The sequence below is a fragment of the Silurus aristotelis genome, assembly GCF_946808225.1.
Source record: "Silurus aristotelis genome assembly, chromosome: 5".
Taxonomy (NCBI): Eukaryota; Metazoa; Chordata; class Actinopteri; order Siluriformes; family Siluridae; genus Silurus; species Silurus aristotelis.
The window spans coordinates 31,032,971-31,046,713 of record NC_139578.1 but is presented as its reverse complement, the minus strand read 5'-3'; the positions used below and the strand labels follow the sequence as shown (position 1 = coordinate 31,046,713).

The 13,743-nt window shown below is 40.8% G+C and overlaps 2 protein-coding genes across 2 annotated transcripts in view; both read right to left on the bottom strand.

Moving 5' to 3' along the window:
- LOC310726753 (obscurin-like) overlaps positions 1–13,743 on the bottom strand; it is a 238,298-nt gene that overhangs the window by 82,322 nt on the left and 142,233 nt on the right. The window lies entirely within an intron of this gene.
- The window catches only part of LOC310726799 (Fc receptor-like protein 5), a 72,002-nt gene that overhangs the window by 6,450 nt on the left and 51,809 nt on the right, over positions 1–13,743 (bottom strand). The window contains exons 2-6 of the mRNA XM_083542731.1: positions 9,199–9,234; positions 7,590–7,862; positions 6,772–7,110; positions 757–1,032; positions 188–523 (exon numbers count right to left, since the gene is read on the bottom strand). Coding sequence (XP_083398857.1) covers positions 188–523; positions 757–1,032; positions 6,772–7,110; positions 7,590–7,862; positions 9,199–9,234 — 1,260 coding nt within the window. The remainder of the gene's footprint in view (positions 1–187; positions 524–756; positions 1,033–6,771; positions 7,111–7,589; positions 7,863–9,198; positions 9,235–13,743) is intronic.

Below are 13,743 nucleotides of genomic sequence, written 5' to 3'. Positions count from 1 at the left end.
AGCACATGATCAGGGTTCACATCAGCTCAGAACCATGACATTTCTCATCATTGTTGCAAAAGGTGAAATTGTACTTGTGTCATTTAACCACCTTATTATTTATTACAGAAAAATAATACATACATTTAATTTTATACTTAAAACTGTATTGCTCTAAAACTATTTAAAAACAGTTCATGTTCCTCACCAGAGATCCATAGAGGCTGTGGATTGCTGTACAGTGTGTGAAAGGCTGGTTCTCCCCTCTTTCCTCTACACACATAAACTCCTGTGTGATGAAGAGCAGAATGACTGAGAGTGTAGGAGCCTCCAGATCCTCTGCTGCTGTCTGAGAGAAGCTTCACATACATTAAATAGCCCCAATTATTTTGTATTGCAGTTACACCGTCTCTGTAGGGAACAACTGTGTACCAGCTGAATGTCCAGTCTGTAGAGGAGTCTGTAACCTCACAGCTTAGAGTCACTGAGTCTCCTTCAGTCAGCCAGTTCTGTGGAGATACACTCAGTACTGTCTGTGGTCTTTCTGTTACACAGAAAATACAAAATTTTTCTTCAGCAGACTTTTTGATTGAACAGTGATAGGAAAATCAGAATGTATAATTGTGTCTAATGTGTCAACAAACCAAACTGACAGCCACATCTTACACTGTAACAGCATCACTGATGCCTAAAATTTTAATACTTCAACATCTTAATTGTAAAAGGTTTAATTCTTCAACATGACTTTAATAGTAAACACACTACATGAAGACTCACCATGAACTGTGATGTTGACAGGATTACTGTTTTCTCCAGATTCAGACTCACACCAGTAAACTCCAGTGTGGGATGTGGAGAGGAAGCTGATGTTACATGTAGATCCTGTAAATGATCTCCACTGTGAACAATCTAACACTCCTTCACTGTCTGTGTATCGTCTCACTATCCATCCAGTAGAGTTACTCTGGTCCTCACAGCTCAGTGAGAGAGAGTCACGAGTAAAGGGTTGAGTTCTGCTGGGACTGATGATCAGAGAAACTGGAGGAGATTCACCTTAAACACAGAAGAAATACAATTCAAAATATGTACAAATTGTAATGCAATAAGGATACAAGAGTGTGTGTGTTCAGAATGATGTCTATTAATTAGATAATCAAAGCCACAGTCCACATCATGAGACAAAACACACTCAGGTTTAACATGGAATAATCATCATCATAAAAGCTGCAAAACACTAAATGTTAAGTATAAAGAACAAAATCAAATCTGTGAAAGAAAAAAAAAACTGAAAAATCTTGCAAAGGCATAAAAAATAAACAGAGTGCAGAACAGAGAATGAACACTGATTAGACATAACATTGTGACCACCTGCATATTATTGGTTCCCTTTTTGGTGCTAAAACAGTTGTGACCCATCAATCATTAAAAGCATGAACTTCTTCAGCAGTTTGAGCTACAGGAGTTTGTCTGTTGGATCGGATCACACGGAGCAGCCTTCACTCCACACGTGCATCAATGAGCCTCGACCGCCCACGACCCTGTCGCCGGTTCACCACTGTTCCTTCCTTGGAGCACTTTTGATATATTCTGACCACTGCAGATCAGGAACATCCCTCAAGAGCTGCAGTTTTGGAGATGCTCTGACCCAGACATCTAGACTTCACAATTTGTCAGACTCATTCTAATCCTTATGCTCGCCCATTTTTCCTGCTTCTAACATCAACTTTGTGGAGAACATTTTCAATTTCTGCCTAATAAATAAATCCACTCACTATCAGGTGCCATGATGAAAATCATCAGTGTTCTTCACTTCACCACTCATAATGGTATAATGTTATGTCTGATTGTTGTATATTCATTTCTCTGATACTTGTTGTATATTTCGTCGTCTTGATGAGGTGTAGTTGTCAGCTGGAAGGACTCTCCGTAGACACCGTATTTCGTGTAAATAATGATTTTTTATTCAGCACAGAAATACAGCATCTTTACAGGCCTTCCGGTCAAGCCTGGAGTCCGCACGCTCTGATTCAAAGTCTGACTCCAGATCCATGCTTACACACACATTAAATGCTTGCCCGTTTTCCGGGTCCGCCTCTTAATGTAAATGAGATGCATATGAGCTTACTATGCAATAATGTTGAACGTAAAGAGAGACCTGTCTTTGTCCAGACTGATGTGTTCCAGCTGTACCAGGGCTTACATTCCCAGATCATAAAGCATAAAGCGCATCCCTTTTTCCTGTACCCTGAAGTATATGGTGAACGGGGAGGTTGCCTCCCAAGAAGATATACATCCTGGACCACATTCCATATTTGTTTTAAGAAAATTATCTCAACACTGGCGAGAGCGCGTATCTCTCACCAGTCTTAAGACAACATTAAGTCTACCCCCTACACTTCTGTTTGCAGAGAACCATCTGTCCAGGCGGTTCAGTAATTAACTTTGGCCTCTCCAGGAACTATTAGTCACTATTGCAGGATAATATGAGTTTAGGCCTTTTGATATTAAGTCAGTCAAGTCAAGTTTATTTGTATAGCGCTTTTCACAACAGACATTGTCTCAAAGCAGCTTTACAGAAAACAACAGTGAAGGTGAATGGTGTGCGTTTGTCCCTGATGAGCAGCCGTGGCGACAGTGGCAAGGAAAAACTCCCTTAGATGATATGAGGAAGAAACCTTGAGAGGAACCAGACTCAAAGGGGAACCCATCCTCATATGGGTGACATCAAAAGTTTGGTCATAAATCTTTCAACAATACAGAACAATTTGTGATCATCATAGATCCAGCATCAGCTTCTCCATGCCAGGGCCTTTAAACACTCGGCATCTACTTCTACTTCATCCATAGGTCCATAATCTTCACGAGGTGGGACGTGACTGGAGCTGGCCAAACCTCAGGATGCCTCGGGATGGGGAGAGAAAGAGAAGCAGTGGAGAGGAATTAGCGTAGCTGCTGTTCATGATATTAACAGCACAAGTTGATAATGTGCATGTGATCAGATGTTCTGGAGCACAAGGTTGTGATGTGATGTGTGTGATGTGTGTTATGTGTAGGCTTTGCTAAAAAGATATGTTTTTAATCTACACTTAAACTGGGAGAGTGTATCTGAACCCCGAACACTGTCAGGAAGACTATTCCAGAGTTTAGGAGCTAAATGTGAAAATGCTCTACCGCCTTTAGTGGACTTTGCTATTCTAGGAACTACTAGAAGCCCAGAGTTTTGAGATCTCAGGGAGCGTGACGGATTGTAGCGTGTTAAGAGACTGGATAGATACATGGGAGCCAAACCATTTAGTGCTTTATAAGTGAGTAGCAGTAGTTTGTAGTCTATTCGAAACTTAATAGGAAGCCAATGTAGGGACGATAAGATTGGGGTTATATGATCGTATTTTCTTGACCTAGTAAGAACTCTTGCTGCTGCATTCTGAACTAACTGAAGCTTGTTTATTAATGATGCAGGACATCCACCTAGTAATGCATTACAGTAGTCTATTCTAGAGGTCATAAACGCATGGACGAGCTTCTCTGCATCAGATATAGATAACATATTTCTTAGCTTAGAAATATTTCTAAGGTGAAAGAAGGCTGTTTTTGTAACTTGATTGATGTGATTTTTAAAAGATAAGTTGCTGTCTAAAATAACTCCCAGGTCTTTTACCGTTGAACTAGTAGTTACAGAACAACCGTCTAAATGCAGGCTGAGATGCTGGAGCTTCTGTGTACTATTTTTTGGGCCGATGAGCAAAATCTCCGTTTTATCAGAATTTAATAGCAGAAAGTTATGGGTCATCCAATCTCTTATTTCTTCAACACACTCAGTTATGCGAGCTAATTGAGCTGTATCGCCTGGTTTGGATGAAATATATAGCTGGGTATCATCAGCATAACAATGGAAGCTAATTCCATGCCTTCTAATAATATTTCCTAATGGAAGCATGTATATTGTAAAAAGCAGGGGTCCCAGAACTGACCCTTGTGGCACGCCATAATTTACTAGCATTATCCTGGATAGCTCTCCATTTAAATCTACAAAATGGTAACGATTGGACAGGTAGGATTTAAACCAGCTTAATGCCTGTCCCTGAATACCGATGTAATTCTGTAAGCGATCGAGGAGAAGATCATGATCTATAGTGTCGAACGCAGCACTAAGATCTAGTAAAACTAATAGGGAGATGTAGCCTTGGTCTGAAGCTAAAAACAGGTCGTTAGTGATTTTAACTAGAGCAGTTTCTGTGCTATGATGGGGCCTAAAACCTGACTGAAACTCTTCAAAGATATTGTTCTCCTGCAAGTGGTTACATAGCTGGGCAGCGACAATCTTTTCTAAAATCTTAGACATAAATGGGAGATTTGAAATTGGTCTGTAATTCGATAGCGTGTTTGGATCCAGATTAGGTTTTTTAATGAGGGGCTTAATAGCTGCTAACTTGAGGGATTTAGGGACATGACCTAACGATAGTGAGGAGTTAATAATATTTAAAAGAGGCTCACCAGCTGTATATAACACTTCCTTCAGTAGTTTAGTGGGAATTGGATCTAACTGACATGTTGTTGATTTAGCTTTCATAATAGCATCATACAGCTCTTCCTGTCCTATACATGTAAAACAGTGTAGTTGTGGGGTTGTAAGTACGATTGTGTCGGGAGATGCTGTCAGAGGTTGAACTGCCACAATTGTTTTTCTAATGTTATCTATTTTTTCAGTGAAGAAATTCATAAAGTCTTCACTACTAAACTGTGATGGAACACATTTTTCAGATCCCTGATTTGTTGTTAATTTAGCGACTGTACTGAAAAGGAACCTGGGGTTGTTTTTGTTATTTTCTATGAGTTTGCTCAGGTGTTTAGCTCTAGCAGCTTTTAGCGCCTGTCTGTAGCTAAGCATACTGTCTTTATACGCAATTCTAAATACCTCCAATTTAGTTTTCCTCCATTTTCTCTCCAGATTACGTGCTGTTCTCTTTAGGGCATGCGTATGACTATTATACCAAGGTGCAGGTGCTTGTTCTCGAACCTTTTTTAACCGGATGGGGGCAACAGTGTCTAAAGTGCTAGTGAGGATAAGGTCTATGTTGTTTGCCATCTCATCAAGATGATCAGCAGTTATGGGTTTAATATGAAACTGAGATAAATCAGGCAGGTTATTTATGAATCTGTCCTTAGTGGTTGGAATAATAGTCCTACCAAGTCGATACCGTGGTGAAACACGGTTAATCTGCTCTACCGGTAGTGTGTACAGTAGGAGATAATGGTCTGTGATGTTATCACTCTGGGGTAAAATATCTATATCAGTGACGTCTGCTCCGTGGGATATTATTAAGTCTAGTGTGTGGTTAAAACGGTGGGTTGGTCTGGTGACGTTTTGTTTAACTCCAAAAGAGTTTAGTAAATCGACAAATGATAATCCTAGGGCATCGTTTGCATCATCTACATGAATATTAAAATCTCCTACAAGCAGCACTTTATCAAAACTGATCAAGAGGTCTGAGAGAAAACAAGCAAACTCATGAAGAAAATCAGCGTAGGGTCCTGGGGGTCTGTACACGGTGACCAGAGCGAGTTTTCTGTGCATGTCTGAAAGTGCAATTTTAAGAACGAGCACTTCAAATGATTTAAAGCTGAATCCTAATCTCTGACTAACATTAAGAGAAGCACTATAAATGGTTCCTACACCCCCCCCCACGACCAGTCTGACGGGGCTCATGCTTATAAACATATCCTGACGGTGTCGACTCGTTTAGACCCATATAATCACCTGGTTTAATCCAGGTCTCAGTGAGACAGAGTGCTGAGAGATTATTCTCTGTGATCATCTCATTTACAATCAGTGCTTTGGGTGCAAGTGATCTAATGTTTAAAAGACCGAACTTTAGAACTTTGTTGTGTTTGTTTATCTGGCATTTTTCAGTTTTAACTGCAATAAGATTATTTCTGGATCTTGTGTATTTATATTACACATTTAAGATACTTTACATTTAAGACACTACATACTTTTTAAACAAATCTATCATTTCCTTTTCTTTAACAGATACAGCAAAGTTTAAATCTGATAAACAAAATCAAAACTGTGGAAAAGAGGAAAATTTTGCAATTGTTACAAAGATGTACCAGAATGGCATAGACAGAAAATATTAATATAAAACAGTGGATATTAATATAAAACAGAGGATATTAATATAAACAGTGTGACAGGGAGCTCCCATGCCCGCTCGAAGCTCCTCGCCAGCATAATAGTCTCACACACACCTGACACTCATTTGGCACTAATCACCACACCCATATAAACCCCTCACCTCCACATTTACATTGTCAGTTATTGTCTATGGTTATGCTGCTCATCACACGTGTTTCCTGTAGACTGTTCAGTACGTGCTTCTTCCCAAGCGCACCTTGGATTCTACACTGACTACCTTTCTTTTTTTGTTGTTCTTTCACCGTGGTCCGCGCTTCCGCTGCGCCCCAGCGGATTATTCACATTACAAGGCAAGTGTTGTGTTCTGATTTGCCCTGTGACGCAAATAAACTTTTTGTTTGCTTTCACTTCGGCTTTCGCCTCCAGGGTCTTCACGTAATACAGTGTTTAAGGTGAAAATAGGAATAGATGCACAGGATCAGGGATCACATCAGCTCAGAACCATGACATTTCTCATCATTTTTGCAAAATGTAAAATCTTACTTGTGACATTTAACCACCTCATTTGCATTAACTAATAAATAATACATACATTTATTTTAATATTTATATATTTATTTCTCTGATACTTTTTAAAAACAGTTAATTTTCCTCACCAGAGATCCATAGAGGCTGTGGATTGCTGTACAGTGTGTAAAAGGCTGGTTCTCCTCTCTCTCCTCTACACACATAAACTCCTGTGTGATGAAGAGCAGAAGGACTGAGAGTGTAGGAGCCTCCAGATCCTCTGCTGCTGTCTGAGAGAAGCTCCACATACATGATATAGCCATGAATAATTTGTATTGCAGGTAATCCCTTCTTGTAGGGAACAACTGTGTACCAGCTGAATGTCCAGTCTGTAGAAGAGTCTGTAAGCTCACAGCTTAGAGTCACTGAGTCTCCTTCAGTCAGCCAGTTCTGTGGAGATACACTCAGTACTGTATGTGGTCTTCCTCCTGCACAGATAATCAGCAGACCTTTTGAATGAACAGTGATAGAAAATATATTGAATGTATAATTGTGTCTAATGTGTCAACAAACCAAAGTCACAGCCACATCTTACAGTGTAACAGCATCACTGAAGCGTAAGGATTTTAATTCTTAAACAGTTTAATAGTAAAAAAGTTAAATTCTTCAACACCACTGATTCTGAACACATGTATTATTTGATACACATGTTTGAACAGAATCCAGAATTGAAATTATGTGGTTTGTTATTCAAATATTTTTTGCCCATACAGACATAAACATGTTTATAAAAGATTATGACTGTGTTCATTAATTTTGAGGTGGTTTATTTATTGATGAATAATACCTGCTCTTCAAGATTATTTAAAACATTATAAAATAACATGGAATTGCAATAATTATAAAATATTTGTTATTCAAATACTGTACAACAATAAACCTGTTAAAGTCTTAAATCATCACATACCTTTTACTGTAATCTTAACAGGTTCACTGAGCTCTGTGTAGTAGTAGTAGTTGTATTTTCTTGTGCGTGCCTGACACCTGTACACTGTTTCTCCTGCATTATTAACTGTCACTTTAAATGAGTTTGCTGGTTCACTGTTCAGAAGCTGAAACCACTGATTATAATAGAGAAACTCCCATCCAGTCTTCTCCTGCAGCTCACAGTTCAGAGTAATGGTGTCTCCAGTGTAGATAGAGCTCTGAGGATTCACTCTTATAGTCAGTTTGGGTTTAGCTGTTGGTTTAAAATGAGGAAAGTGTCAAAGCTGCTTTTTACATAAGAGTTACTATGTTTTACTTATAAACATGTTAATATAAAATATATTTAACATATATTTTAAAGTTTATGTTCTACATTTGCTAAAAGTGTTTGATACTTGACCATTAGGGGTTGCTAAAGATTTTATAGGGGCTGCCAAGTGCACTCTTGATAAAAAATTTTTATTAAAGAATTTGATTAAAATAAATAATATAAATTGAGAAACAAATAAATTCAGGATGTTTTCAAAATAATTTTTACATTAAAAGAGAATTTTTTTTTGCAGCATACTGGAAGAGTGGGAACGACAGACGTATCTCTAAGAAAAGATGCAACAATGAGAAAATATGGCAAGTGAAACCAGGGAGAAGATAAAATGTTAGGAAGAAGATTAAAATAAATTTGCTAAAAAGAAAACAAAGACTTATTTGGACAGTAATCTTGATTTCGATTTTTATATAGTGTGTAATCTGTCAGTGTCTGGCCGGATTTTTCGAAGAACCAAATCCGCTACCGTTGGTGCAATCGGTACAGCCAGTTCTTATCTCGCACCAGGTTTCAAATCCAGGGCTAATCACCTAACTTGAGTAAAAACCCTCAATGATTCTGAGATCAACAAAAGAAGCACCCTTTCCGTGCAACAAAAACTGGTTTTCGTTTGGTCGCTGCTTAAAATCTCACCATAGATCTCAGCCTATGACAGGGCATGCAAATGCTCTCGATAATGCAACGGTCATTCGAAGACAAAAACAACAACATCAACATCTACAAAACACAAACCTGAAGGCCCCTTTTTCACCAAGGTCAGCCACAATTAGTGTTGTGCTAGTTACTAAAGATTAGTAACTAGTTACAGTTACTCGTTAGTTCATTCAAAAAGTAACTCAATTACTTTGTTGATTAGTTACACCAAAAAGTAATGCATAACTGTTAAATGGAACATTTAAGAGTTTTAAAACAAGAAAGGAATAATCAATTTATTCAATATTTTAATCACATTAATCATTATATCTTACTGACAATAATTATTGTGAATTTACAAAAAATAAAAAGTACACGATATAGTCAAGTCAAGTCAAGTTTATTTGTATATTGACATTGTCTCAAAGCAGCTTTACAGAAAACAACAGTGAAGGTGAATGGTGTGCGTTTGTCCCTGATGAGCAGCCGTGGCGACAGTGGCAAGGAAAAACTCCCTTAGATGATATGAGGAAGAAACCTTGAGAGGAACCAGACTCAAAGGGGAACCCATCCTCATATGGGTGACATCAAAAGTTTATTCGATATAAAGAATAATTTATAAATAAATCACCTTGAGCATGAGCCACTGGTAAAAGTGAAACCAGCACTGAAAAGGGAACAGAAACAGAGAACAGAATGTAAACATGAAAATTATTCAGTCATCATTTCTTGTGCGTTTCCACATGCTGAGGAGAAAAGTATGATATTTCATTGAAAGTTAGTATCTAGTGATACCAGCCTGGAGGAACCTTATTAAATCATCTATTACCATCATTATTATAGAAAAGAACACTAGCTGACACCCTGCTCCACCTCCCACCTCTACTTCAAACACTTCAGCATTGTGAAAGATGTAGAAGTTCCAGACAATGGTGACCCATCCATAGATCAGAGCCCAACTATTTATATCAGCTGTTCAACAAATATTAATCTTCATATAATCCCAATTTACAACCTCATGCAGTTTAATAGTATATACCAAAAACTTTTTTTTTGTTAAAAAAAGTACCAGTATGATAGATGAGCCAATGTTTTATTGATATTAGCAGCTTTTTAAATGTAACATTTTACTGCACCCAGTGTTTAGACAATAAAAACTACTACAAAGTGCAAATAGAAACAAATTGAAGCAGGATTTTACTTTTGTTCTAGACATTTTGTGTTATTTTTTTAAACGGTAGATGAACTGCACATTTTGTCCTCAGAATCTGCTGAAGAAGAGCTGCTAGACTGTAGGATTAACGACATTCTGTTGTTAAATCTAGATTGCTATTATGCAGTTACTTTACACATTTTCTAGATAGCAGCATAGAGCATAAGTCAAGAGTAAAAGTCTTAAATAAAATAAACTTCATTGTTAATGTATTTCTGTTCCATTAAAATTTAAAAAGAAAACTGGTCATGAGCCACAGCTGATCACTGAGTTCCTAGAAAAGGTGCGGCCTACAAACATATGTAGTAGGGCAGTCTGGGTACCGCCCAAGTAAACGTGGTTGTAACTTAGGTACCGCCCTTTTTTTTACGTGACTGTCGCCTGAATGACCAGTGTTACAGCCTATTGGCTGCCGTTCCAGCCATATTTAAGACGTAGTTTATGCCACCTGAGTGTGCATGATACAATCATGGTCATTTGTGGGCGCGTGCACGCAGCTTTGCGGGAGGTATGTACCTAGCTGTTTGGCTAACGTTGCTGCTAGTGTTTATGCACTACTAAGTGGGTATATTGGTTTGTAGCCAGGTTGTGTTTAGGATTGGCGCGACGTTGCTGTTGGGAACAGGCTGTCTTTCACTCCAGATATGTTAATTCCAGTGGATTAATGTTTGTTGCGGTGTGACTCGTAATTTATGCTTCAATCATATTGCAGTCTGTGTATGCACTGATGGAAGACCTGCATATTTGCAGTTCGTTGATTTTGGATAAAACTGCGAGTAACTGAACCTGTGTGTTTAGCGATCTACTTCTGGGTATGTATATCTAGTCCCTTAAACATGATTGTGTTGGTGTCTCTGACTGATTTGGCTTCATTGTTGTCTATTTTAGTGGGGGTAATTGCTCACAAGCTTTTCGTCACTGTGGACTAAGTTACTCCTTATACAACATTAAGACTGCACTGTTTGTTCTGCTGCTATTTTTTTTTTAATTCTCTGTGACCATTTGTATTGGATTTGTTTGTTTTTGTTTTGTTGCTCCACGCTCATGTTGGTGGCTTAAAGGAAGGCTAGTTCGAGCCGTCACTTAACAGGAGATGTGCCATGTAATTGCCACCAGCAGCATGTTTGTTTGTTTTTCTTTATTTTCCCTTGATCTGCACTCTTCCTGTGGACAGCGTGGAAGAACACCTAATATATGGTACCTGGGAAGATTAAGTTTTTGTTCCCTGTTTAAATGTATTGATTTAAGTATTTATTGCGACCTTCTTCAGTTTTCCTCCTTGATTAAGTTGTTGGGGTTTTTTTTGTGATTTGATTTGAACCCTGATTGTTTTCGTCCGTCCGTCCGTTCGTTTTTTTTTTGGTTTTTTTTTCTTTTTGGTTTTGTTCTTTTCTTGAACCCTTTGTTGAGCCATTGTGATTAGGGTCATGAGCTTTTGGTTCAAACCTAGTGGAGTTACTGCCTCTCTGTTTGAACCTTTGTGGCCAGTAAATGGTCCATACTTGTCATCCATGGCTTGAACTTGATCCAATGCAAATTGTTGAATTGTATGTTTTGATTAATTGGTTTTATACTCTTGTTTGTTTTTGTTTATTTCAGGAGCTGAAGACCTCCAGTGAGAGAAGCTAGCTGTTTTGACCCTGTGGTGGTGGTGTTTCTCTCACAGAGTGTTTTTGCCATGGCCATTGCATCCCTCTTACTTAGTGTGTGTGTGTGTGTGTGTGTGTGTGTGTGGTGTGAGTGTGTGTGTTTGTGCGAAGCATACTTGGGTGAGTGGTGTGTCTTGAGATACTCACTGTGCAGCTAGCCACCCTACTGGTAAGCCTCAGCCTGAAAGTATTTTATTTCCTTTATTTCATTCCTGCCTGATCAACAGTTTTTTACATTTTAACTAATTATCCTTATTGTGAAATAAAAGTATTTTTGTATTTATATTCACGTCTCCTGTGTTTAGTGGAAACAAACCTGTGTGCTCTATTTTGGGTCTAAATTTCCCCGTTTATAGAAACGGGGTGGCGTAGTCTGCGTTTTGTTCTAGTTGTACACTAGTGTCAATTCTTACCAATCAACGTCCCGCCACACATAGTTATAATAAAGATTGTAATAAGATCATAAAATGTGGCTCTCATGCCTCCGCTCTCCCTGGAGCTCCAGGCTTAACCACGCACACCTGGGGCTCATTGTCACTCATGCCTCCACTCTTTCTGGTGCTCCAGGCTAAACTACTAAACTGCTACCCTGGGGCTCATTATCACTCTGCCCCCTCTCCTACATAAGGTCCTCACTCTCAATCACTCCCTTGTTTGTTTTTGAATGTATGGGTTCTATGTTTCACGCAGGACTCCTTGCTTTCCGTTCTGTTCGGACTCCACTATCCTGTACCGTCTGCGCTTCTCCTCTCCACGCATCTCAGATCAGCTAAGTGCACCTCGGACTCTCTTAACCTAAGGACTGCCGTGTGCACGCGTGTGTGTGCTTGTGTGTATCTCTCTCCCTCACTCTCATCATTAAAACCTGAGCAAGCTGTACTCCGGCTTCCGCCTCCTGTTTCACTCGCACCCTGACAGAATAACGAACCCCTGAAAAGGTATATATTAAAAAAAGGGAGAGAAAAAAGAAAGACAGGGACATGATCGGGTTGCCGCCATGGTGCCTATGAAGGTTCCTCTGACAGCCCCAGGTCGCTTCCACAGCCATCCAGCAGTGATGTTGCGGTCCCAGAGTCTTCTGAGGACGACACCACAGCCCTAAGCTCCTTCGAAGGCAACAGGATTTCAGCGAACTTTCCTGATAACGACGTCTCGCCTTTGAGCTCCTCCGATGGCGACGTCACGCCTCTAAGCTTCTCTGATGCGACGTCTCTCCTCTGAGCTCCTACAAAGACGATGTCTCATGCCCGAGCTCCTCCGGCTTCTCCGTCGACGATCTCTCGCTCTCGGGCTCCCCCGAAGGCGACATCTCACTCCCAAGCTCCTCCAGCTTCCGAGCTCCTTCGATGAAGATGTCCCAGTCCCAAGTATCCCACTAGACGACGGCTCGCCTTAAAACCCATCTGCAGTGAAGTCACGCCTCACCGTTCTTCTCCAGGTGACATCTCGCCTCTGGGTTTCTCTCTGGGCGACATAACGGCTCCGAGCCCCTCTCCGGGCGACGTCTCCAGGTCTCTGCCAAAGGCATCGCTCCGTTACGGGTCCCCGGGGTGGACATCGCTCCGCTCCAGTCCTCCATGCTGTGGGCATCACTCTGCCCCTGATCACCGCCGAAGGCATCACTCAGTCTCTGGTCTCTGCTGTAGAGGTTGCTCAGCCTCTGGACCCTGCTGCGGCCACAGCTTGGTCCCTGTCCTATGCCAGAGACATCTCTCTGCTTCCGGCCTCCGCTCATGACCTCTTTCAGTCTCCAGTCTCTGCTGCAGGCGGCTCTCCATCCCCGGTTGCTGCTGGAGGCACCTCTCCAGCTCCTTGCCACCGGTCTTGGCCCTGCCTTCGGTCTCCGGTGGTGGTTTCGCTCCATTCCTGGCCTCCGCGATGAGCTGTGCGCTGTTTTGGACCTCTGCTGAGGGCTTTGGTTCCGTCCTGTGTCTTCGGAACGGGCATCGTCCGGTTCCGGTTCTCGCCGGGGCATCTCGAGTCCTTCTCGGCCTTCGCCGGTTCCGCGGCGATTCTGACCGGGTCCTTTTCGACCCTGGTCGGACACCGGGAACCTCCTCCGAGTGGGGGGGGGGTAATGTCAGGGATCCACCTGCCACGCCCCCTTTTGTGACTTTCATGCCTCCGCTCTCCCTGGAGCTCCAGGCTTAACCATGCACACATGGGGCTCATTGTCACTCATGCCTCCGCTTTCTCGGGAGCTCCAGGCTTAACTACGCACACCTGGGGCTCATCAGCACTTTGCCTTGCTCCTACATAAGCTCCTCACTCTCAATCACTCCCTTGTTTGTTATTAAATGTATGGGTTCTATGT